The sequence below is a fragment of the Macaca mulatta genome, chromosome 15, assembly GCF_049350105.2.
Source record: "Macaca mulatta isolate MMU2019108-1 chromosome 15, T2T-MMU8v2.0, whole genome shotgun sequence".
In the NCBI taxonomy this organism is placed as follows: domain Eukaryota; kingdom Metazoa; phylum Chordata; class Mammalia; order Primates; family Cercopithecidae; genus Macaca; species Macaca mulatta.
Genome location: NC_133420.1, coordinates 112,567,373 through 112,593,624, shown reverse-complemented (window position 1 = coordinate 112,593,624; position 26,252 = coordinate 112,567,373). Strand labels below are relative to the sequence as shown.

At 45.1% G+C, this 26,252-nt stretch overlaps 1 protein-coding gene across 12 annotated transcripts in view; it reads left to right on the top strand.

Moving 5' to 3' along the window:
- TLE1 (TLE family member 1, transcriptional corepressor) overlaps positions 1-26,252 on the top strand; it is a 107,449-nt gene that overhangs the window by 70,627 nt on the left and 10,570 nt on the right. For 4 of the 12 annotated variants that reach the window (XM_015117969.3, XM_077965222.1, XM_015117966.3 and 1 more), the window contains 6 exons: positions 2,212-2,265; positions 2,777-2,929; positions 5,041-5,185; positions 6,413-6,514; positions 6,852-7,042; positions 8,509-8,585. In XM_015117969.3, coding sequence (XP_014973455.1) covers positions 2,212-2,265; positions 2,777-2,929; positions 5,041-5,185; positions 6,413-6,514; positions 6,852-7,042; positions 8,509-8,585 — 722 coding nt within the window. 12 annotated transcript variants of the gene reach the window in all.

Genomic DNA, 26,252 nt, shown 5'->3' with positions numbered 1-26,252 from the left:
GACAGACATGTACTGTCCTTTGCAGTACCCTTTGCAGAAGGGTCCAGTACAAAGCTAAGATTTAAATTACAGTAAACTCACTTCAGAGTTCCATTGTAATAAAGGAATTGTTCGCTATTTTTGCTAGTTCCGTCTGTGTACTAAATTAGCCATTTTTATAATTTTCTTTGTAGAAGATAAACTCTTTTAGTTTATATTTTTTCACCACCACCACCCTTAATACCTGGAAACATTCGTGCTTTGCTGTGGGCTTTACCAAGAGAAAACAGATTTTCGTTAGTATTAGTTTTGTTCTTTATTGTATGAAAATATTTATTTCAGTAGACTGTTATTTAGGATTACCCAGGCTTCCTCATTGGTTGTAATTTGAATTGTTACTGGTGAATTGCATGGTGCCCTGTAACCATGGCTAAAATATATCTTGTAACACACTATTGAAGAAAATAAATTGGGTCTCCCACATGTAGTGCTCTGTGTATGATTAGGAAACAAATCATGTAAGACTTGAATTTAGAGTTGAGGGTAAACTTTCCAGCCTAGATGTGTGGGCCTACTTCAGAAGGCCAATGTGGGTAATATTTGCACTTGTTTGTACTAATAACTTTTCAGATATTATTTCTATATTCTTCATTGACAACAGTATCAGTACAAGCATTGTTTAGATAATAAATTCGGGACCTCTTCCTTTCCAAGAATTCAAACCCATTGAGATGTCCTGCTTTTTCCATATACCTACATTGTATAATGTATTACTCTGCTCTAAAGGACATGAGACATTTTGGCTAAGTAGACTTTTTCAGCCTGCCTCAAACTTGATGGAGGGGGTGATCGCATCATTGAATTGTTTTTTTGTTTTTTGTTGTTTTTTTTTATTTTGAGATGGAGTCTTGCTCTTGTCACCCAGGCTGGAGTGCAGTGGCACAGTCTCGGCTCACTGCAACCTCCGTCTCCCAGGTTCAAGCGATTTCTCCTGCCTCAACCTCCTGAGTAGCTGAGATGACAGGTGCACACCACTACACCCAGCTAATTTTTGTGTTTTTAGTAGAGACGGGGTTTCACCATGTTGGTCGGGCTGGTCTCAAGCTCCTGACCTTGTGATCCACCCGCCTCAGCCTCCCAAAGTGCTGGGATTATAAGCATGAACCACTGCATCCGGCCCACATCATTAAATTGAACAGGCTTTATTTTATTTATTTTTTTTTGAGACAGTCTTGCTTTGTTGGCCAGGCCAGAGTGCAGCGGCATGATCTCAGCTCACTGCAACCTACACTTCCTGGGTTCAAACGATTCTTGTGCCTCAGCCGCCTGAATAGCTGTGACTGCAGGCATGCGCCACCACGCCCGGCTAATTTTTGTATTTTTAGTAGAGACAGGGTTTCACCATGTTGGCCAGGCTGGTCTTGAACTCCTGGCCTCAAGTGGTCTGCCTGCCTGCATTGGCCTCCCAAAGTGCTGGGATTACAGGCGTGAGCCGCCATGCCCGGCTGAACAGCTTTTCCGAATATTTTCCAAACCCAGTGCTACCTTGGAGTTTCCCCTGATTAGTAAATACTGTAGCTTTATGAAGGGACAATGAGAGCCTTACTGCAGAATGCCAGTGCCTTTCAAATATTGCCATCTATTATCTTTCCAAAAATACTTCAAGCTGATTGCAAAAAAGGTTAATTTTTAATTTTTTGTTACTTAAGAGAAAAAGATTGGGTTTTGTTTGCTTATTCCATCCACTGGCTAGCTTTGCTGGATTCGTTTTGTTTTTTGTTTTTTTTTTTTTTTTTTGCATTAACTAGTAATCCCATGGGAAAATGCTTTACCTTGAAATCATATGGAAAGACTCTGATATAAGGGTATGCATATTTTAAATTAGAGATTTCAGCCCTCAAGAGAAATTCAGCTGTTGCAACCATTTACTGAGCACTTACAACCTGCCAAGTATTTGCAACTTGCCATCACCTGTAAACAAGTTGTGATTGGATAGTTGGTTTGCTACTGCTACAGAATTCCTGCCTGAAGCTTTGCATAGCCCCAGGTCAGATGAGAAGAGGGGGAAGATGATAATAAATACTAGGGCTGACAAACTGATAGAGAGCCTGCAGGCCTGTCCCAGGTAGTTTTTTTGTCTGTCTGCTACTAAGAACTATAGAAAGAAATCTAACTGTGCCCCAAACCCATTCTTAGCTTTTAGTAAATGGCGTTAATGTTTCTTTCTTCCAGGACAGTGATGGTGACAAAAGCGATGACAACTTAGTTGTGGATGTGTCTAATGAGGTAACCATTCTTTTCATCAAAGTTTGTCTTCAGAATGATTTGAATAATGTTATGAAAATAATCTAACAGTGAATGAAGGAAGTAGAGCCCCTCAGTGCGGGGGACCTCTTGCAACTTTTTGCATTAAGAAGTTAATGGTTGCTCATGTATGGAGCAATAATGGTCTAACTGACATAAAGTTTTATTTCCTTTAAAAAAAAGATATTTCTGCAGATATTTTGAATGCCTAAGTTGGATGTCTGGCTCCCCTTTCCTTCCAATGCCCTCTAGGCAAAGTTCTTAAGCCTGAGGCACAAGGAGGGATATGACTGTGGGGTTGTTTTTTATGGCATGTTTGCGGGTATGTTTGTGGAGACCATGTTGCTCGTTATAACATGGTGTTGGTCACCTTGTACACCCCCAACCCGAAGGACTTTCAGCACTGTCCTTAAATTTAGAGAATGAGTGTGGAAAGGGAAGGGTCGGTCTGTTACAAGCTAAATCACGAAAACTTTTGATTATGCTCGTTGAGGACCCTTCCTCTCCGCGAGCAAGCCCTGCCCACTCGCCCCGGGAAAATGGAATCGACAAAAACCGCCTGCTAAAGAAGGATGCTTCTAGCAGCCCAGCTTCCACGGCCTCCTCGGCAAGTTCCACTTCTTTGAAATCCAAAGAAATGAGCTTGGTAGGTAAAGAAAACTGACACTTGCCTGTTTGGCCGTGTATGTTTCATTGTGGACTGGCGGACCCTGAAGTATTGGAAATGTAGGGGTTTTGCTGCTTGAGGGTTGTATTTTGAAGAGTTTACTAGTGAAACTCATCCTTCTGTTCTTTGTCATCATTCAGGGTTTACTTTTTCCCCTCTCAGTCATCTCTTTTTGACCACGATTAGGGAGGGTGGACACGCATCCGTGTTCATTGCCGCCTTCTGCTTCTTTTTTGAGACAGAGTCTCACTCTGTCACCCAGGCTGGAGTGCAGTGGTGCAATCTCGACTCACTGCAACTCCTGCCTCCTGGGTTCAAGCGATTCTCCTGCCTCAGCCTCCTGAGTAGCTGGGATTACAGGCACGCGCCACCATGCCCAGCTATTTTTTTTTTTTTTTTGTATTTTTAGTAGAGATGGGGTTTCGCTGTTTGGTCAGGCTAGTTTCAAACTCCTGACCTGGTGATCCACCCACTTGGGCCTCCCAAAGTGCTGGGATTACACGGGTGAGCCACCACTCCCAGCCTCATTGCCTTCTTACTTGGGGGATATGTCCTTGCCACACAGCTCTCTGAAACTTCCCAGTTGACAAATGGTTCAAACTTCTGAGATTTTTTTTTTTTTTTTTTTTTTTTCCGAGACAGAATCTCACTCTGTTTTCCGGGCTGGAGTGTGGTGGTGTGATCTCGGCACGCTGCAACCTCCGCCTCCCAGGTTTAACCAATTCTCCTGCTTCAGCTTCCCCAGTAGCTGGGATTACAGGTGCCCATCACCACGCCTGGTACCACCACGCATTAGAGAGGGTGTACACGCATCCATGTTCATTGCCTTCTTCTTCTTCCTTTTTTTTTTGAGATGGAGTCTCACTCTGTCACCCAGGCTGGAGTGCAGTGGTGGTGCAATCTCGGCTTGTTACAGGGTTTCATGTTGGCCATGCTCATCTTGAACTCCTGACCTCAGGCAATCTGCCTGCCTCGGCCTCCCAAAGTGCTGGGATTACAGGTGTGAGCCACCACACCTGGCCTCAAACTTCCGAGATTCTTAAGTCTTATTTTTTCTTAGGCTGACCATTTACCTGGTAGACCGATCCCTCATACCAGGGCATGTCATAGAGCATGCCCCAATGTTATGGAGCTCGTCAGATCAGTGATGCACAAAGGAGGCCCCAGGGGAAGCCAGGAACTGGTGCATCAGAACCCACTGGTGGTCATTCATTCAATCAAACTTGGTAGACTGCGTCATCTTTTAACAATAACATTTCATAACAACCCTGCAGTTAATCCTTACCTGGTCCCTGTAGGCATTATCTCGTTTTACCGGTTGCAGAGAATGAATAACTTAAGGCCACACAGCTGTGGCTCATGATCCAAGATCAGAAAGACTCTCTTCAGCCTGTGCTCTTTGCCACACTGTATTGGTTCTTGGACTGTGTTGTAAAGCACATGAAAGGTTGAAAAGCCAGAGAAGGTGCCCTGTAACCCCGTTACCATCTGGACTCTGAAAGGCCCCTTACTGGTGTTCAGTCTCTGCTCTGCACTGATGGGTCCACTTCGGTTATGTAGGCAAGTGGGCAGTGGCACTTAACTCCAAAGCGTTGTTCTTTTTAGGCATATTGGTAAGGCTAGCCCTGGGGCTTTTGTCTCTGAGATATTGGCCCCACTCTCTCTCACCATTTGTCTCAACCCCAGGGCTACCTAAAAAGGACACTCAAAAAGGGGTCTTCCTTGGACTTTCTTGGCGGCCGGGGCATGTGTTTCTGAGTGCCTGGGAAAGATTCTCTGGGTGGTCATCTTTCTAACTTGGCGTCGACCCAATGTCCACAGCCCGATGGAAAATACTTTTAAAATAAAATCTGCGGAGGAAGAAGTGTGATCATGTTCTGTGTCTCTAGCTCGAGTTTTAATTCTGGCAGGAAGAGGAAAGGTCAACATTTCTCGCTCACAAGTTAATGCTGTCAACATTGTGTGGATTTATGAAAATTGGCTGAGGGAGTAGCTAGAAGGTGCCCAGTGTCCCAGCTGCTGTTGTGATAAATTGTGTAATATGGCTTGGATTAAAAATAATACTCATTTAATTTGTTTAATGACACCAGCATGAAAAAGCCAGCACGCCTGTTCTGAAATCCAGCACACCAACGCCTCGGAGCGACATGCCAACGCCGGGCACCAGCGCCACTCCAGGCCTCCGTCCAGGCCTCGGCAAGCCTCCAGCCATAGACCCCCTCGTTAACCAAGCGGGTAGAGCATCGCCTCTTGTTGTGCTTTGTTTGGTTTCTCCCATTCCCAGCTTGATTTGCTGTCTGTTAATGTTGTGATGCAATTGCCCTACAAATACGAAATGTACTTAGGGCCACCCTCCTTCCTATCTCTGAAAAAGCCATGATAAGAAACAGATGTTTGTCCTTGGGTTTCAGCAGCTGCACTCTGTTCAGTCTCCAACTGTTTACATTCAGCTTTTCTTTTTTTTTTTCTTTGAGACGAAGTCTCGCTCTTGTTCCCCCAGGCTGGAGTGTAATGGCGTGATCTCAGCTCACTGCAACCTCTGCCTCCTGGGTTCAAGCGATTCTCTTGCTTCAGCCTCCCAAAGAGCTGGGCTTAAAAATTAGCCTGCCACCACGCCTGGCTAATTTTTGTATTTTTAGTAGAGACAGGGTTTCTTTTTTTTTTTTTTTTTTTTTTTTTTTTTGAGACGGAGTCTTGCTCTGTAGCCTGGGCTGGAGTGCAGTGGCCAGATCTCAGCTCACTGCAAGCTCCGCCTCCCGGGTTTAGGCCATTCTCCTGCCTCAGCCTCCAGAGTAGCTGGGACTACAGGCACCCGCCACCTCGCCCGGCTAGTTTTTTGTATTTTTAGTAGAGACGGGGTTTCACGGTGTTAGCCAGGATGGTCTCGATCTCCTGACCTCGTGATCCGCCCGTCTCGGCCTCCCAAAGTGCTGGGATTACAGGCTTGAGCCACCGCGCCCGGCCGAGACAGGGTTTCAACGTGTTGGCCAGGCTGGACTCGAACTCCTGACCTCAGGTGATCTGCCCGCCTCGGCCTCCCAAAGTGCTGGGATTACAGGCGTGAGCCACCTTGCCCAGCCTTCTTTTATTTTTAAATAATTCAAATCCTAGGGACTTCAGTAAAGTTTCTGATAATTATTTTGAACACAAGCCTCCCTACCTAACTAGCATTGTGCGTCTGACTTTGCTAATATTGGCTGAAACAGTGGTTTGGCCGGCCCAACCGCGCTCCTTGCAGACTATAGTTGGTTGGTTTTCTGCCAGGGAAGGCTTCAGGAATCAGTGGTCTTTCCTTCAGTAGAAATTAGGAGGGTTTCCCTGTGACTCCAGCCCTTAAAAAACTCATAATTTGCAACCTGACATCCCCCGGTGGGAAAGGAAAAAAGCAACAGCCTGGGCCCAAAGGAAAACAGGCAACAGAATCTTCCTCCTAAACCCGTGCTTTGGTTTACGTAAATCCAGGATTGGGTTTTCATTTGGAATTGGTACCAGGGAATGGAAAGTTCGGACTGAAAGAGAAATCTTGGATTTTATCGAGAAAATCTTCTTTTGAGATTAAGTCAGGTAAACACTTGGTGTCTGTGCCTTGGTTTGCCCTCTGTAAATTGGGTATGGTAATACGCTTAATTCCCCTGGCTTCCGGTGCTGCTACTTACACGAATAAGAAAATGTGTGGGTTGTGCTTCCCCTGGAGTCTTCTCTTTCCTGGAGATGAATTCCACTCTGGGGAAGGAGGGATCCAGTGTATAAAAATTGGAGGTGATTTCCCCCCCCTCCCCCAGAAGCCTTCCCTCTTTCTCTCTCCCTGTGAGTGACACTAACAAATGACGAGGCCAGACTTGCTGGTCAGATTTGATGGAGTGGGTCAGTTGAGTGATGTGTGGCTTGTGTTTCTTTTCAGCAGCTGGCTTGAGGACACCCCTGGCAGTTCCTGGTCCATACCCTGCTCCTTTTGGGATGGTCCCCCACGCTGGCATGAACGGCGAGCTGACCAGCCCAGGCGCTGCCTATGCCAGTTTACACAACATGTCACCCCAGATGAGCGCCGCAGCTGCCGCGGCCGCCGTGGTGGCCTACGGGCGCTCCCCCATGGTAGGCCGCTGTCGGGTGGGCTCTGGTTGGGGTAGGAATGCTGCATGCTCCATTTAGCGCTGTCAGGTTTGGGGCCAGGCCTCTCTGCGCTGCATGGGCAGGAGCAGCCAGCCCCACACACCTCGGAGACAAAGACGCCCAGTGTCCCAGCCGCACACTCGCCTTCCTCTTGTCAGCTTTCATCAGCACGCTGCTTCATTAAGTGAGAGCCAAACGTTTTTTTGTTTTACTGTTTTTGTGGATGAAAAAGGCAGTGTTTAGAAGCTCCTTCAGTGGTTCAGGGGACATCTGGTTTTCTCCCACCAAAGTTGATTTTTTTTATTTGAAGGCGATGAAATGATTCAAGTGGTTCACAGAAGCCTTTTCATTCATTTTCTTGAACTCTTTTTTCCTCATTAAACCTTAGGAAAAAATGTCTGGGAAGCCATTGCTCTCTCTTTCTATGCCTGTGCTACACTTTAAACCCAATCGCCTGATTGATGTATAAGCAGTGGTCTCTGTAAACAGGTAGAATTCTGGACAGACTGAACCACAGGGGCAGGCTGGCCCGTTTGCCCTGCCTCTTGCCACTGTGCAAATGGTCTGATTTTTAACCAAGAAGACACAGAACTGCATTTGAAGGGTAGAATTGGCTCTGCGATCATTGATTGCATTAAGGGTATAAAATCCCACCATCATTTCTCTTGGCTGTTTGGAAAATGCCCTGCACCTTTCTCTCTTGTCCCCTCTTCACATAGCATTACCTCCACTAGTTTGCGCTGACGTTAAGATTCATTGGTGTTTCCTGATATTGCTCTTGTAGGAGAGGCTGTGCAGTGGCGGGCAAAAGTGTTGAAAGTAAGGTGGTCAGCTGAGAGACTCGATGCTGTCCTTGTGCTGCACAAAGTAGGGAATCCATGTATGAATGCTTAAGCATTAAATTAGACCTGTGGTACGCAACTGGGGATGATTTTCTTCCTTGAGGACATTTGATAATATCTGCAGACACTTTTGATTATCATAACTGGGGGTGGGAGGGGGCAGGTGTGGATTCCTCTTGGCACATCAACAGTAGGGGCCAGGAATGCTGTTCAACATCCTGCAATGCGCAGCATGGCCCCCAACAAAGAAAAGAACTGTTTGGCACAAAATGTCAATAGTGCTGAGGTTGAGAAATCCTAATACAACATATTGCTCTGTGAACTTGCTTGCAAGTCTAAGGGAGGTATTTACCATGGGGAAGTGGTTCTCAGTGCACAAATAGATCATATCTCCTGTCTACCCCCCAAAAAGGAAGTGGGTCTTGTGGCGTTCAGAGGTGCTTATATTACCTCTTGCATAGTAATTAAAAAGAAAAACACTAGGCCATGTCACTGTTCCCATTGAAGTTGCTTTGGGGATCTGTGAGTTTCTAATGAAAGGTATTGATGTTCACAAAGTGCCTGCTACAATAACCTGAGTCTGCAATGCCTTATTTTTGTTTCCAGGTGGGGTTTGATCCTCCCCCTCACATGAGAGTACCTACCATTCCTCCAAACCTGGCAGGAATCCCAGGGGGGAAACCGTAAGTACCTCAAAGACCTTGGTTTTGTTTTAAAGGTGGTTACTCAGTCTTTGGTATTAGCAGACTAGAATTCCAAAGGGAGTACAGGCTTGGGCGTTTCCAAGGAGATTTCTGGTATCTTTTCCTGAGGAGTGTTAACACTTTCTATAAATAGGCAACTTGTAGGTGTCATGCCTCTGTCTTCTCCCTGGGGGTGATCTCCTAAGTTCAGTTATTTCTAGAGAGAAACTGTTGGAGATGAGGACGAGGTGGGAGGAAAGCGCTGGAGGTGACTGGCCCTCTTCGCTTGACCCCTCCGAAAACTGCTCTGCTCTGCCATTTGGTTAGAGGGCAGCTGCTGGAGATTCCCATCTGTGCTGTGCTGTGGGCAGTCAGCTGTCACAAACTCTTGCAGGCTTAGACATTCAAAATGTGTCATCTCTTTACCCAGCTCCGTGCCACCTTTTTCTTGTTTTGGTGGAAACGAGAGTTATTTGAAGGGTAGGTTGTGTTGCATGCCAGCACCCCAGGTTTACTCCCAAGTAGAGTTTTGATGAGTGCTCCGAGAGATCTAGAATTATAAAAAGCAAAGTGGCTTCATGGGGAAGCAGGAAAAGTTAACATTCATTTTGTGTCCAGTGCACAAAAAGCTTTGGAATTTGAAAAAACTCAGTTGGCTATTCTTCCTGGGTCACTTTAAAAATTGCTTGCTTTTCATCATGTTAGTAATTAGAAGTGTGATTTCAAAGAATTCCTAAAGTTCTCAAATTTTTTAAACAGCAGAATTGTTTAATTGCAGCAAAACTCTGCCTTCTAAGATAGAAAATAGCAGAGGCCAGGCACGGTGACCCACGCCTGTAATCCTAGTACTTTGGGAGGCTGAGGTGGGTGGATCACCTGAGATCAGGGCTTCGAGACCAGCCTGACCAACGTAGCGAAACCCCGTCTCTACTGAAAATACAAAAATTAGCTGGGTGTGGTGGTATGTGCCTGTAATCCCAGCTGCTCGGGAGACTGAGGCAGGAGAATCGCTTGAACCTGGGTGGCGGAGGTTGCAGTGAGTGAAGATCACCCCATTGCACTCTAACCTGGGCGACAGAGGGAGACTCTGTCTCGAAAAGAAAAAATGGCAGGTCTTTACAAATGTAGTTGTTTTTCTTTTCTTTTCTTTTTTGAGACGGAGTTTCACTCTTGTTGCTCAGGCTGGAATGCAATGGTGTGATCTCTGCTCACTGCAACCTCTGCCTCCTGGGTTCAAGCAGTTCTCCTGTCTCAGCCTCCCAAGCAGCTGGGATTACAGGCGCAAGCCACTACGCCTGGCTCATTTTTGTATTTTTAGTAGAGACGGTATTTCATCATATTGGTCAGGCTGGTCTTGAACTCCTGACCTCAGGCGATCCACCCGGCTCAACCTCCCAAAGTGCTGGGATTACAGGCATGAGCCACCGCGCCCAGCCGATTTTTTTTTTTCAATAAAGGTACGGGTGCTACATGTCTTAGGCCTTCAGTTTGTTTTTGTCATACCCTTGCCTTCACGTGGTTGCTTTCAGCTTTTATCAGTACGTCACTTGCATGTCACATTAGTGAGTTTTTTATTTTTAGAAACAGGGTCTTGCTCTGTTGCCCAGGCTGGAATGCAGTGGCACAATCGCAGCTCACTGCAACCTCGACCTCCTGGGCTCCAGCAATCCTCCTGCCTTGGCTTCCTGAGTAGCTAAGATTATAGGTGTCTGTCACCATACCTGGCCAATTTTTAAATTTATTTTTGTAGTGACAGGGTCTCCCTGTGTTGCCCAGGCTGGTCTCAAACTCTTGGCCTCACACAGTCCTCCTGCCTTGGCCTCCCAAAGTGCTTGGATTACAGGCATGTGCCACCACGCCCAGCATGATGAATTATTTTGAACAGTCCACTCAGCTGCCCTGTCATCCTTGGTATGGTTTTGATAAGAGCCTTGTTTCAAATAAACCACCAGCATGAGATAAAATTGAATTTCTTAACCTGTCACCTGCTTTTTAGGAAAGGCGATTCCCATTGCACTACTTTTCATGTATTTTAATATCTCTTTCACAATAATTTGATTCATGATGAAATGAGGTTTTCGTCTACACTAGGAATCAGTAGCGATGTTAGGAATTTAAAATGACATCTGTGCCCAATGAAGGGAGTGAGGGGTAGTATTGCTCAATGCTCACTTAGCTGGTAGTTCTCTTCCAGTTGAGTACCCATGGACTAGTTACTACCTGGTGTGTTTTCTTGGGGATTTGGGAATGCCCCCCTGCTTCCAGCCTGGGAGGTCCTTGGGGCACTTCTGAGCATTCCCTGTCTGTGGTTGCCAGCGGCGTTGTAGCTGTTGTGTTCTACCGATTGGTGAGTGGATAAAGGGCAAACCGGTAAAGTTGTGATGAGAAGCAGTAATACCAGTAACTGATGAACCTTTGGTGGAATAATAGGGAAATAAGGCCAAGTTCAGCTGACCCTTAGGGAAAGTTAGCTTCACGAGTTAGAGGTACGGGGTGTGTGTTCAGCTGCTAAGCCCCCACCTTGGGTGTAACTGAAGATGCAGTGAGGGAAGGCGGGTGAGCAGAGCTGTGAGCTGTGATGCTAAGGTGGAAGGCTGATAGGTGGGCACAGTTAAATTGGACCCTGTTCCTTATGTGTGTGTGTGTGTGTGTTAACAGGATCAGTTGTAAGATAGAAGTAGCATCGTGCTTATTAGAGTTAAGTATTGATGTCCTTGGCTTGTGAGCACCTTGCATTTCTTTGTGTTCAAAGCCGTGCAAACTAGAATCACAATGTGCCTAAGGACGAGGACAGTGGACACAGTGGCCAATGTTATGAGACTATGTCAGGGTACTTTTCTCATCTTGGTCAAAATGGCCATTGGCCTTTGGATCTGAGCAATCATTGCTCTCTCTAAAATAATTAAAATCTCTCTCTTTATTAATTTATTTTATTTTATTATTATTATTTTTTAGAGACACTGGGTCTCCCTGGGTTGCCTAGGCTGGTTTCGAATTCCTGGGCTCAAATGATCCTCCTGCCATGGCCTCCCAAAGTGCTGCGACTACAGCCATGAGCCACCGTGCCTGGCCTAAAATACATTTTTTAGGATTCTCTTTCATGTTTGAGCCATATTATGTGAGGAAGATAGACTTAATATCAGAAGGAAAAATGAGCTTTGCCATTGTTGCCAGGGTCTGGGCTATATACAATCTTACTGTGTCTCTCTCTCTTTCTCTCTTTCTCTCTCTATGTGTGTATGTATTTTTTATATATATATAACATATATATATAATTTATATATATATAACATATATATTATACTCTAAGTTCTAGGGTATATGTGTACAATGTACAGGTTTGTTACATATGTATACATGTGACATGTTGGTTTGCTGCACCCATCAACTCATCATTTACAGTAGGTATTTCTCCTAATGCTGTCCCTCCCCCAGCCCCCAGCCTGCTGACAGGCCCCGTGTGTGATGTTCCCCACCCTGTGTCCAAGTGTTCTCATTGTTCAGCTCCCACCTATGATTGAAAACATGTGGTGTTTGGTTTTCTGTCCTTTGCTGAGAATGATGGTTTCCAGCTTCATCCATGTCCCTGCAAAGGAACATGAACTCATCCTTTTTTTATGGCTGCATAGTATTCCATGGTGTATATGTGCCACATTTTCTTAATCCAGTCTGTCACTGATGGACATTTGGGTTGGTTCCAAGTCTTTGCTATTGTGAATAGTGCTATAATAAACATATGTGTGCATGTATCTTTATAGCAGCATGATTTATAATCCTTTGGGTATATACCCAGTAATAGGATGGTTGGGTCAAATGGTATTTCTAGTTCTAGATCTTTGAGGAATTGCCACACTCTCTTGCACAATGGTTGAACTAATTTACACTCCCACCAACAGTGTAAAAACGTTCCTATTTCTCCACATATTCTCCAGCATCTGTTGTTTCCTGACTTTTTAATGATCTCCATTCTAACTGGTGTGAGATGGTATCTCATTATGGTTTTGATTGGCATTTCTCTGATGACCAGTGATGATGAGCATTTTTTCATGTGTCTGTTGGCTGTATGAATGTCTTCTTTTTAGAAGTGTCTCTTCATATCCTTTGCCCACTTTTTGATGGGGTTTTTTTTTTTTCTTTTTTTCTTTTTTTTTTTTTTGAGACGGAGTCTCGCTCTGTCGCCCAGGCTGGAGTGCAGTGGCGTGATCTCGGCTCACTGCAAGCTCCGCCTCCCGGGTTCACGCCATTCTCCTGCCTCAGCCTCCCGAGTAGCTGGGACTACAGGCGCCCACAACCGCGCCTGGCTAATTTTTTTTGTATTTTTAGTAGAGACGGGGTTTCACCGTGGTCTCGATCTCCTGACCTTGTGATCCGCCCGCCTCGGCCTCCCAAAGTGCTGGGATTACAGGCGTGAGCCACCGCGCCCGGCCTTTTTTTTTTCTTGTAAATTTAAGTTCTTTGTAGGTTCTGGATATTAGTCCTTTGTCAGATGAGTAGATTGCAAAATTTTTCTCCCATTCTGTAGGTTGCCTGTTCACTCTGATGGTAGTTTCTTTTGCTGTGCAGAAGCTCTTTAGTTTAATTAGATCCCATTTGTCTATTTTGGCTTTTGTTGCCATTGCTTTTGGTGTTTTAGTCATGAAGTCCTTACCCATGCCTGTGTCCTGAATGGTATTGCCTAGGTTTTCTTCTAGGGTTTTTATGGTTTTAGGTCTAACATTTCAAATTTTAATCCATCTTGAATTAATTTTTGTATAAGGTGTAAGGAAGGGATTCAGTTTCAGCTTTCTACATATGACTGCCCATATTTATCTATTAATTAGTATGAGAGAACTTGCTGTTCTTACTATTTAGTAAGGTAATATTGCCTGAGGCAGTGCTGCTCAAACCATTTATGGTGACCAGTTTTTTTCCTGAGTAAATCAAAGATGGAGACATTTGTAACCTACAATACAAGTGAATAGGAAGAAAAAGATACAAAATCCAAGTCCATTTTTTGTTGTTACAAGAGTCAACAGCCCTAAGTCCTCAGGTTGCTGTGCTCACTCTTGATGACTGCACTCATCTCACTGCAAACAGTAGCCAGTGTTTGCTGACCACACGTTGAGTAGGGCTGGTCTGAGGCACTTAAGAGAAATGAGGACAAACTCGTGTGTCCAGGGTAGAGTGAACAAGGCGTTAAAGGTTATACAAATAATTCTCTGAAAAATACCCATGGAAAGAATGCTTGGGTGAGGCAGACAGAAGGCACAGCTGCCATTCATAGACTGAGTGTGAACTGTCAGGCTTTATGTGCGATGCCAGGCGTGCTCCAGGAAAGAGGCTGCTCTCAGCCTTCTCTGCCCGTGGGGGCTTGATGATGTCATTAAAAGAAGAGTAAATATCCTAGTTTAACTTGTGATACGTGCTCTTGAGGCAGAGCAGTGGGTGATAGGCAGACATGGAAATAAGTGACCAAAATTAGAGTCAGAAAGACTTCCGTGGGATGAAGCTGACGCTGAAGCACGTGCAGGAAGGATTAAGTTTCCCAGGGAACTGGGGAGGGACAGTCTGGGTTGCGCACAGAGAGAGAGCTTGAGGGATGAGAGAGAGAGCTTGCAGATGGATGAGTGCCTCCTGACTGTTACCGCCAAAAGAGTTCAGTTGGGGCAGGAGGGACTTTAACATCCCTTTAGTATAAATGCTCATGCGTGGTTCAAGCCTGCTAAGATAACCTGTGCAGTGACTATATGCCTCTGACCGTGCGTGTCGTTTGTCCAAGGACAGGGGACCCGCTGCTGCCCAGAGCAATGCATTTTCCATGGCTCTGTGGAAACTCTTCTAGCCCTTGAGCTGAATCTGTCTCCCTGGAACTTTGACCCATCAATTCTGACTTTTTCCTACCCCCCGAGACCACACAGCACACTGCTAATCCGTCATCCCCATGGCAGCTCTTCAGTGTTGAGAGACCCCCACACCACCCTGAGGCTTCTCTTCTGGCTAGAATTTGTCTGGCGCTTCAGCCCTCTCTTGTGGGCCGTGATTTAGGGTTCCCACATCATCTGCTCACTAAGATCCAGACCCTGTCACTTCCTTTCCATCCACACTTTCACGGATTTTATTGAGACCTCCTGCATAGGCATAAGGGGCCCCACTGGGAGCTCACAGCCTTGGATGGGGTGCAGGGAAGGAAAAATTCTCCTTTGCCCTCTGAGTCTGCAGCTGGGCCTGAGAATCAAACTGATATAAGATAGATTAACAGGAGAAATGCACGCAAGTCTTACTAAGGATTTTGGTGTACATGGGAGTCTTCACAAGGAAATGAAGACCCGAAGAAGTGTCCAGAGCAGGCAGCTTGTATCACTTTTCAGACTGGAGTGTAGTGGCCCAATCTTGGCTCACTGCAACCTCTACCTCCCAGGTTCAAGCGATTCTCCTGCCTCAGTCTCCCGAGTAGCTGGAATTACAAGCGTACACTACCATGTCTGGCTAATTTTTGTATTTTTGGTAGAGGCGGGGTTTCACCATGTTGGCCAAGCTGGTCTTGAATTCCTAACCTCAGGTGATCCACCTGCCTTGACCTCCCAAAGTGCTGGGATTACAGGCATGAGCCACCACACCTGGCCTTGTATCACTTTTATACAAAGAAATGACAAATTTGTGAAGACATGACAAGAAAGAGTTTTGGGATGGAGGCAGTAAATTGTGGTTAGGTAACTAAGAGATAGATATATTGGCGGAAAACTTGTGGGAGACAAAGGTTGTTTTGGTAAGTTGATTTGTACACATCCCTTTTAGTGTTGCTTCCCAGACTCTGGTGATGAGGCTGTTCTTCTGTTTCTGGTAGAGGGAGGGCACCTTTCTCATGGGAAATTGTATGGCCTGTGTTTGTATAGAAAGCGGTCGGGAAGTCTCTCCTGGATCTCTCATTTCTCAAGTGTTTTCAGCTCAAAATAACCAGTATACCAAAGGGGCATATTTGGTTGTGGCATATCCCGAACTCCTTCAAGGGGAACATGAGTTAAATAATCACAAAATCAGAGGCAGAATTGTAGACCCCCAGGCTACCACAGAGCTATCACAGAGGAGCACTGTTCTAGAAAGCCTGTGACAGGGCATGGGGGACTGATCCCACTGGGGAGGGTCAAGCAGGGATTCCCTGCTGAAGGGTTTTCAGAGCTGCACTAACCCAACAGGGGCAGGGGCTGAACCTCTAGGTGGAGAGACCAGCATGTGCAGAGGCCCTGTGGCTTCACATGGTCGTCAGTCAGAGTGGAACAGAGCAAGATGACTTGCAGTGCTAGCATTCCACACTCCTGTTTCCAGTGTTAAGATGACAAGATCTCAGTAGGGTTTCCCAACCACCCTGGTCACCTTCCCTCCTCTCTCATACCCATTCCAGTCTCCCCTAACTTCTTTTTGTTAAAGCATCATACCCATTCCCTCTGACATCTGAGCCCAAATTTTAGTGTTAGATTCTTCCCTATTTAACTTTTTTTTTTTAACAGTCTTATTCTTTGTTAAAATTCTCACCTTTCTCATGCCCCGTTTTGTCAGTAAGGTCCTAGATGAGGGTTATCTTTCTTCCTCACCAAATTGCTGTCAGTTTATTCTTTATTGTAAAGCACTTGTCAGGGCCGTGTGTTGCACAGAGGTCTTCAAAAGTTACAGATTCAGCATCTTAATTCAAAAATTCAAAATCCAAAATGCTTCAAAATCTGAAACTTTTTGAGTACCGACATGATGCCACACATGGAAAATTCCACACCTGACCTCATGTGACAAGGTGCAGTCAAAACACACAACACACAACACACAGTTTATTCGGCATCCCCAAGGGAAAACTAAAATCACCTTCAGGCTATGTGCATAAGGTCTGTATGAAACAGAAATGCATCTTGTGTTTAGATTGGGTTCCATCCCCAAGATAACTCATTTATGTTTATGTAAATATTCTGAAGTCTGAAGACAATCCAAGATTGGAAACACTTCTGGTTCTGAAGCATTTTGGATACGGGATGTTCGACCTGTATAAACCGACATGCCATTCAAGGCCCGTGGGTAATATCGCCCCAGCCTGCTTTTCCGGTGTCATGTCCTGTGTGCTTTATATCCTGTGCTAACCCAATGGGATGAGTCTCTGTTCCCTGATGACTCCAGCCCCTGCTCCCTGGAGCAGCTTCTCTTCTCACTGGTCTCTTCCTTTTGAAGTATTTTCTGTCCTTCAAAGCCCGCTTGAGTTGCTGCCTCCTTCATGAAGCCTTCATGGATGCCTTCCCATCTCTGGTCCCCCTCCAGTTGCACCATGAAACATCTTATAATCATGTACAGACCGTGTTTCTAACTACTTCCTCCCCAGGAGGATGGAAGCTCCCGAAGTCTTGTCCCTTGAGCACAGACACCCAGGAAACAAATGTTCATTGCCTTGAATAGGTGGGAGACAGGTCCAGGATTGTGTAAGACCCTGTGATTCATTCTTTTCTCAAGGAGATCCTTGGTTCGCATTTTCGAATTATTAAGTAGTGTTGGTTTATAAGAGGTAACCCTGAGCTTGTTTTCACACCCTCAAGGCTGGATTTAATTGGTATTGTTTAGTTCAGCATAACTTGAATTCATTTTTGGTTTTAGGACATTTATTCTCCTGAGCTCTTTGGAGATCATTGGTAAGAGAAATTCCAAAGTTTAGTTAGACTTTTTTTTTTTTCTGGCACTGTAGCACTGCTGTTCTCCCTAAAAATACCTGGGGGCTGTGCTCTACCTGCCTTATATATTAGCACCTAGAGGTCAGTAATAACTCAGGCTAATCATAGTTTGGCTTAAGAGTCTAGGGTAGTTACGGGTCCTTTCACCCTGTGTTTTAATGCCAGACATGTAATTTAGAAATCTTCTACCCACTTGTTTAGTGTTTAAATAAATCTTTAAAGTACCTTTTTGGTTTAGAGCCTAAAGGGAAAAGAAAAATCTTAACTACATTTGGGGTAAAATTGCCTCATAGGAAAACATTTGCAGCAGTGATTAGAGACCCTTTCCAGGCTTTTCGCCAAGAAAAAGTTTCAGTGGCCAGGGGCTTCCCCCTTTCACCCCACTTTTTCTGTTTCTGGTCTTCTGGTTTCTCTGTTTTTGTCTAGATTCCACAGCTCGCTTATTTAGTGGACTTGAACATTGATTCAGCCCTCTTTTTATTTGACGGGGTTGTATTACTCTGGGTTCTCCAGAGAAACAAAATGAATAAACTATAGATATGGATATGGAGAAGGAGTTATTTGGAGGGGTTGACTCACATGACTGTGTAGACTGAGAAATCCCATGATTTATTGTCTGCAAGCTGGAGGCCCGGGAAAGCCTGTGTAGTTCTACTCCAAGCTGAGGCTCGAGAACCAGGAGCACTGATGATCGAGAGCAGCAGCAGGTAGATGTTCCAGCTCAAGCAAAGGGCACATTTGCTACTCCTCTAACTTTCTGTCCTGTCCAGGCCCTCAGTGATGCCCACCTGCATTGGTGAGGGGACCTTCTTTACTCAGGTTACCTATTCAAATGCTAATTTCTTCTAGAACTGGGCCTCAGAGACGCACCTAGAAATAAAGTTTTATCAGCCACTCTGGTGTCCCTTAGTCAATTTAATCAAGTTGACATATAAAGTTGACCATCACAGTGATATTTGGGTAGGTTTTTTTTTTTTTTTGGATCTATTAAATGCTAAAAATAACATGCCCATTCTGTTCCTTATTTTTGCCATGTGGGTATTAGTTTAGTTTCTGTTTTTCTACCTTCTGATAATATAGGAATATGTAGTTTAATTTTTTGAGATTAAGTTGAGGTGAGGCCCATCCTTTTTAAAAAGAAAAATGAGATGGGGATGTCCAGGGTGACCTCAAACTCCTGAGCTCAGGGGATCCTCCTGACCCAGTCTCCTGAGTAGCTGGGAGGACCTTCCTTTTGATGTCAGTTGTGTTGAGCTACAATAATTCCTCACTGGACTTCTCTCTCTCCCTCTTCACCTTGTCAGAAATGACGTTTGGTTTATGGGATATAAATATAGTGTGTATATTTCTTGCTTGGATGATGCTCGTTTTTGTCTGTAGTGATAGTTCCTTTGCTGGAATGTTTTAGTTTAGCTTTGAAATAGCGATATATTAAGCCTCTTTTTGTTTTACTTTTCATCCAAGAGTTTCTCCATTTGTATCTTTGTCCTATTGAGGAGCCTTGTTCCTGCTCCAGCACACTGAGAAGTTTGGAAATGTATAATTGATAGAGAAAGTTAGGTCCTAGAACTCAGAATCTTAAATGTTGACTTTGGCTGGAATACCTCCTTGTTTATCAACTTAGGTCATCTGTTTCTTGTTTTCTTTGCTTGTAATCTTTTACATATCCATTTTAAGAAGTTTTGTATTTGCCTTTAAAAAAATAAATGAAAATCGAGTGTATGCATCTAAACAAGGAAACAAAGAGTCTCCCAACCTAATGCTTTGAAGTTTGCTACTTACAAGTTAGTTGGTAATAAAGCCCTCCGTTAACATAGAAATGCTGTCTTCTAAGTAAGGTAGAAATTATACCCGTTCTGCATATTTTCTATTTGGAAGAATACGCGAATGGCCAAACTGGAAAAATTTTGTAGATGTTATGGGGTAGATGTGCAGACCCTTAAAAACATTTGACAGAGGGAGGTTTTACCTATAGCAGGTAAATTATACTTTCTTCTAAAATCTTAGAATAATAAGACTCTGATTTTCTTATGAGCTCCACGTCACTATTCCCCTCAGCCACCACCTTTATTAGTTTTCAGGCTAAGAGTATCCTCCGGAATCATAAATTACATTATTCTCATCCATTCTATCCTTAAGGAGCCTGGTTCCCGCAGCCCCCACAGTCACGCTCACAATGTGGACATGCCTCATGTTGCTCACAATGTGTGGGGTGAGTGTCGTTGTCCTGGTGGGTCCCACGTTATCCCTCTTGAGGGGATAACGTCACAGGTAGTGCTGACGTGGAAGCTAAGGTAAAGATTAACAGCTCCACTTTTGCAGCTGGGCCGAGCTGGAGTTGGCTTTACCGCTTGCTAGCTGGGCAGTTATGGGCGAGTTACTTAGAGTCTCCTGTGCCACCTTCCCTCATCTCTAAACAGTAAGGGATAGTGAGCCCCTCCTGTGATGTGGCAAGCAAAGGTTGACTATATTGCGCTTCATAGTTTTCTTGAAGTACTTTCCCATGTGGCTTCATTACTTCACACCTCAGTGGTCCTGTTTATAGGCTAAGTTTTGTCAGGGCGCTTTGTAAAAATGGGGAAATGAGGCTCAAGTTAGTTAGGCATGGTGCCCACAGGTTACTAGTCATTAAACTGAAGCAATTGCTTGTGCCTCCTGACTTCTTGCACTTGACCATGTGGGTCCTGCTTTCCAGGGCCTGGAGGCAGGATGGAGCTTGTTCCATGTGACCTGTGGTTGCTTCTGCCACAGCTTGCTTGGGAAGGGCCCAGTGTCCACTGGATTTAGCTGACTTAGGGTAAAGCTATGGATTTCACTTCATTATTGTCATTGCTTTCATTGTCTTTTTTGTGGTCTAAGTCAGCTCTGTAGGGACTGCCTTTGCCCCTTAGGAAAACTGTTACCATCTCTTAGTGACATTTGGTATAATTGCTAGACATTGCCTGGAAAAGTTGGCTGGCATCACCCAGGGCCTTAGAGAGGAATGCCCACCTTGTTTTAGCAGATTTTCCTTACCAGGGCAACTTTTCCTGTCTCAATATATAAGTGATTAGGTAACAGTAGACAACTTGTGTTCTGATCCGTGGAGAGTGCCGGCCGGTGAAATCCTCTGCCTACCCCTGAAGAACTCTGGAATGGGAAAGACAGAAATGTTCACCGTGTGAGAAATACTCTTAGAGAGGTTAGTAGGAAAGGTTAGGACCCTGGGAAAGAATCGTCAAGGCTGGGGAGGTCGTGGCAGTCGGAGGGAGGGAGGCAGCGACGTGTACTTGGGAGGTTGTGGCAGTCAGAGGGAGGGAGGCAGCGGCGTGTACTTGGGAGGTTGTGGCAGTCAGAGGGAGGGAGGCAGCGGCGTGTACTTGGGAGGGAGGCAGTGCTGTTCTAGCAGGAGGGAAGTTTGTGCGCAACTTGGAGATGTGACAGCATATGATATTTTAGGGGACTGGCCTGTTGTCCCACATGGCTGGGAGTTTAAGGTCACATGAAGTAAGACTTGTTGACACTAAATTGTAAAGGGCTTCATGAGCCCTAAAGAGCTTCAAGAGCGAATGAAGGTTTTTGACACGATCGGATTTTTGAGCCTTGTTAATATAGCTAACAATGTCACATCCAGAGTGCCGAATCCATAGGCAGCGAGGCTTGACCACAGCCGTCATCTCTGGGGTCTGTGGTTCTTCACTATTGTTTACTTGATTCTGCCACTGCAGTTCCTATTTCCAGCAAACCAACAACCCTGTAAACACCTGTTTTCCTTTGACCACAGAGCACAGCGTAGTTTTATTAAGAGGAGCCTGGTCTGCTAGGAAAAAACAACCTGCGCCCTTGGAACACAGTCTTGTTTTCCAGTTCACCGCGGCCGCGAAGGAGCCCAGTGGGGACTCTCTGCTTTTAGTTCCTTCACCTCTGCTGTGTGCCCAGTAAATGAAAAGCCCCTCGCTCTTAATGGGTTTTTATTTCATTCAATTTTTGAATCTGTGAAGTCGAGTGGGCTTTATTCTTTTTGATTCTGACACCAGACTTCAGAATCAGACACGATCCTAATCTGTAGGAGCTTGATTCAGAAAGCTAGGTGGGGGCTGGGGCTCAGTTCTGAGGCTTTCTGAGATGCGGGTGGGCTTCTCTGTGTGGCCCCTAGCGAGGGATCCAGGACTGACTTTCTGCCCTGCAGTTTGCCACAATTCTATCCAAACGTCCATCTCTACTCTTTGGGCGTTCGTTCTAGTCTTTGCTGAATGCCATTTCCTCCACTCTCACCTTGGATGATTTGTGAATTTTGTGTTTTCCGTTGCCTCGTCACTGCCCTTGTGCTTTCCTGATTTCCCACCCTGCGTCTTCCTCCCTTTCCGCATTCCCTGACCCACATACTTGTCCACTGGTTGAGATAAAGCCCTCAATTCAACGTATCTTCACTTGGCATTTTCAGTCGTGGTGGTTCGATAACAATACTGTCATTTCCTGAAGACTCACTGCAGGGGTCAAGTGCGGTGTTAAGTGTTTTGCAGCTGTTACCACTTTAATCCTTACAGCAACCCCTGCGACCTCTATATTTTATTGTTATTCCTGCCTTATGGATCACGAAACGGACACATTCTAGACTGCAGGCTGGCTGATTGGCAAGACCACGGTTGATGTGGCCAGAGACCCAGAGAGAGGTTCATTTAACAGCAAAGTTTGGGCACTTGATTTGGCTGTGGACCTAATCTAATGTGTTAACTGGTTAAGAGCCTTCCCCTCGACTTCCTCTAAATAACTAAAAGAATCTAAACTTTAAACATTGAAATACCATACACATACAGAAAGTTCATGAATCCCATGTGTCTAGCTCAGCGACTTTTCACCAAAGGCAGCCACCTGTGTAACCAGCCCTTGGATCAAGGAACAGAGCAGGATCATTGCCCAGAAACCCGTCCCATGCCCCTTGCAGTCACCAAGGTTAACTACCACCTTGACTTTCAGTACTGCAGATAAATTTTGCCTGTGTTCGAAATTCTAGAAATGCAGTCATTTCCATGTCCGTTCTTTTGTAGCTGGCTGCATTCGGAATTCAGGTGTGAGCGATATTCATGAATACTCACTATCTGTTTATATATTCCTCTTTCTGATTGGTTTTACTTTTCTAGTTCCTCAACCAGTAGAGAAAGTTAAGTTTCCTCCTGGGATCCCTTCACCATTGTCACGATGAGCCCTCACTGTGGCCTTTTATCGAAAAAGCTCTGTTATTATTGTAGGTGAATAGTTTCCTCCCCTGGTTTTTTCCTTCCAGTTGATCCCTCCTAAAGACCCATCTGCCCTTTGCGTTGCTCTGGTGTGTTCATTTGATTTGGCTCCGCAGCCCAGCAGGCAGCACCAGCTTCCTGCGGGGCCCCCTGTGACTGATGTATTAACATCCATATGGGTTTCCCCTGGGACGGATGAGTGTTCACAGCTTCTGACAGCAGCTCACTGCATTGTGAATCAATTTTAAATTGCCTCCGTATGATGATCGCGGGCCTCCTGTGCATTTTAAAGAAGAGGACACCTGGGAGAGAAGTGGGTGTCTTCCAAAGATCAGACAGATCTCCCGTCTGTTACTCGGTGCATCTATTTAATCGGGAACATTTAACTCTATGATAAGCAGGCTTCCGGTTGAAGGAAGATAAAATTTCCTTTCGCTGAAAAATGTGGGATTGCTGAAAGGGTGCCTGAGGGAAACCCGGCCTTACCTCGAGGCGCCCAGCTTGATTTGTGGTACACAGAGAGACACTAATCCTTACGTGTTATTTCTCTCATAGCACCGAGATCTTTGAGAAGCAGTTTCCCCACCTTAACCACCATCCTTATAAATCATGTGCAACTCAATTGTTTTACTTTTATTTTTATTTTTTTAATTATTATTTTATTATCTTTTTTGAAATGGAGTCTTGCTCTGTTGCCCAGGCTGGAGTGCCGTGGTGCGATCTTGGCTCAGTGCAAGCTCCGCCTCCCGGGTTCACGCCATTCTCCTGCCTCAGCCTCCCGAGTAGCTGGGACTACAGGTGCCCGCCACCACACTCAGCTAATTTTTTTGTATTTTTAGTAGAGACGGGATTTCACTCTGTTAGCCAGGATGGTCTTGATCTCCTGATCTCGTGATCCGCCCGCCTCAGCCTCCCAAAGTGCTGGGATTACAAGAGCGAGCCACAGCACCAGACCTCAGTTGTTTTATTTTATGGAAATTTACTTGTCATTTCTTCAGTATCACCTGGCTTTTTTGTTGTTGTTTTTGGACCCAGAGCATGGAGCCTGATTCTGAGTCATAGAACTTGGCTACTGGACGTTGTTCGTTGAGCATTCTTCAAAGCCTAGAATTCTTGTAGGACATGAATAGACTTAAACTCTCACAGTTCTGTGGCAATCTTTAAGGGCAACAAAATGCTATTTGATTATTAATCCAAATATCCCATAATAAACGGCATAGGTTCCTGTTTAACTATGATGTGGGCTCGATATATTGCTAAGGACACCAAATAATCCTGTTGGATGAAAAATGAGATTGAGTGGTTTGGTGATGTGAGGGCTTAGAGCTATATTTTTTTGTTTGTTTGTTTGTTTTGTTTTTTTTTTTGAGACGGAGTCTCGCTCTGTCGCCCAGGCTGGAGTGCAGTGACCGGATCTCAGCTCACTGCAAGCTCCGCCTCCAGGGTTTACGCCATTCTCCTGCCTCAGCCTCCCCAGTAGCTGGGACTACAGGCGCCCGCCACCTCGCCTGGCTAGTTTTTTGTATTTTTTAGTAGAGACGGGGTTTCACCGTGTTAGCCAGGATGGTCTCGATCTCCTGACCTCGTGATCCGCCCGTCTCGGCCTCCCAAAGTGCTGGGATTACAGGCTTGAGCCACCGCGCCCGACCCCTAGAGCTATATTGTTTTTATACGTGTATTTATTTCCCAGGACAGTCTCCATGGTTCCCATTATATGTGCTTATTCATGAAAATTAAGAGTAACATTAAGGATTTGGGCCAAATAGCTATTTTACTATTAGTTACTGGTACCAATTTGCCAGCAGGTAACAGATTGAGATTGTGTCCTGTGGTTGAGTGGGGGGGAAGTTTAAAAGTCTTCATGGGTTTGATGTTTTGCTTTTATGGAGGGAAGATAATAGCATGCATTTTATTTTCAAACAAATGTATGTGGGTTTTAAGTGCAGGGTGGTAGAGACCTGGCATAATCGTTTTCAGTTTTGTGCTTGCTAAGTTACTTTACAAAATTTGAGTTTGTATTAAAATGAAAATTTAAGCACTGTGTTAGGACTCATGGTGTTTACATTGTGTACAAAGCTGCCAATGACAGGCTTCAGAAAGGCACACGTTTTCAAGGGTTATTGGCAGGAGGAAGCAGTGCCTACTTCACTTATTGTTGATGGTTTGAACTTTTAGCGCTTCTAGTGATTTCAAGTTAAGAAAGTGGAAATAGTGGTCTTCAAAGTAGAATGTGCATACTTGTTTTTTTTTTTAGACAGAGTCTTGCTCTTGTCTCCCAGGGTGGAGTGCAGTGGCGTGATCTTGGCTCACTGCAACCTCCATTTCCCAGGTTCAAGTGATTCTCCTGCCTCAGCCTCCCAAGTAGCTGGGATTACAGGCATGTGCCACCACGCCCAGCTATTTTTTGTATTTTTAGTAGAGACGGGATTTCACCATGTTGGTCAGGCTGGTCTTGAACTCCTGACCTTGTGATCCGCCCCCCCTCTGCCTCCCAAAGTGCTGGGATTACAGGCGTGAGCCGCCGCGCCCAGCCGAATGTGCATCAGTTTATCAGTTGACATAGAGTGAAAACATTAGCACTTCTCTTTCTTCTATCCTCTAAAGTGTCTTTTCTTTGTTTATGTTTTATCATGTCCCTAGGATCTTAGCTCTTGGAGTTTAAATTAAATTCATTGGAGGAAAAAATATGCTTTGAATTTTGGTGTAGAAGTAGAAGTGGGTAATCAGGATTAGGTTTGTTTGTATTTAACAGGGGAAGAAAATGGTAGCTTAAATAATGTGGAAGTTTATTACTCTCTCACATAAAAGACACTGGCTCTCAGCGGCTCAGGGCAGGTATGACAGCCCCATAGTGTCACCAGGGCCTCTGCATCCTGTCTTTCTGTTCTGTCTCCCCCAGCAATCCCTTCCCTTCCCTTCCCTCCCCTCCCCTCCCCTCCCCTCCCCTCCCCTCCCCTCCCCTCCCCTCCCCTCCCCTCCCCTCCCCTTCCCTTCCCTTCCCTTCCCTGTTCTGGGATACATGTGCAGAATGTGCAAGTTTGTTACATAGGTATACACCTGCCATGGTGGTTTGCTGCACCCATCAACCCATCACCTACGTTAGGTATTTCTCCTAATGCTATCCTTCCCCTAGCCCCCGACCTCCTGACAGGCCCCAGTGTGTGATATTCCCCTCCCTGTGTCCATGTGTTCTCATTGTTCAACTCCCACTTATGAGTGAGAACATACGGTGTTTGGTCTTCTGTTCCTATGTTAGTTTGCTGAGAATGATGGTTTCTAGTTTCATCCATGTCCCTGCAAAGGACATGAACTCATCCTTTTTTTTTTTTTTATGGCTGTATAGTATTCCATGGTGTATATGTGTAACATTTTCTTTATCCAGTCTATCATTGATGGGCATTTGGGTTGGTTCCACATCTTTGCTATCCAGCAATTGATTTCTGTCTTTGAAATCAACCTCTGGGCCATAGGAGCACCAGTCATCCCTCTTAGCTCAGGCAGTGGGAAGGAAGAAGAGAAGAGGGCAGGTATGCTCCCTTCCTATTTATTTTTTTAGAGCAGTTATGGGTTCCAGGCAAAATAGAGTGGAAAGTTACAGAAGAGTTCCCATATTCCCCATCCCTCTCCTCTCTTTCAAGTTCAGAACTTCCTCAATGCCATCCAGCAGCTTCTTCTTAGACCTTATTGGTCAGAACAGAGGCACGCTGGGCTAAAGGAGAGTGGGGAAGAGTAGTTTTTTTAGCTGGGCACTTTGCTGCCTTATATAATGGCGT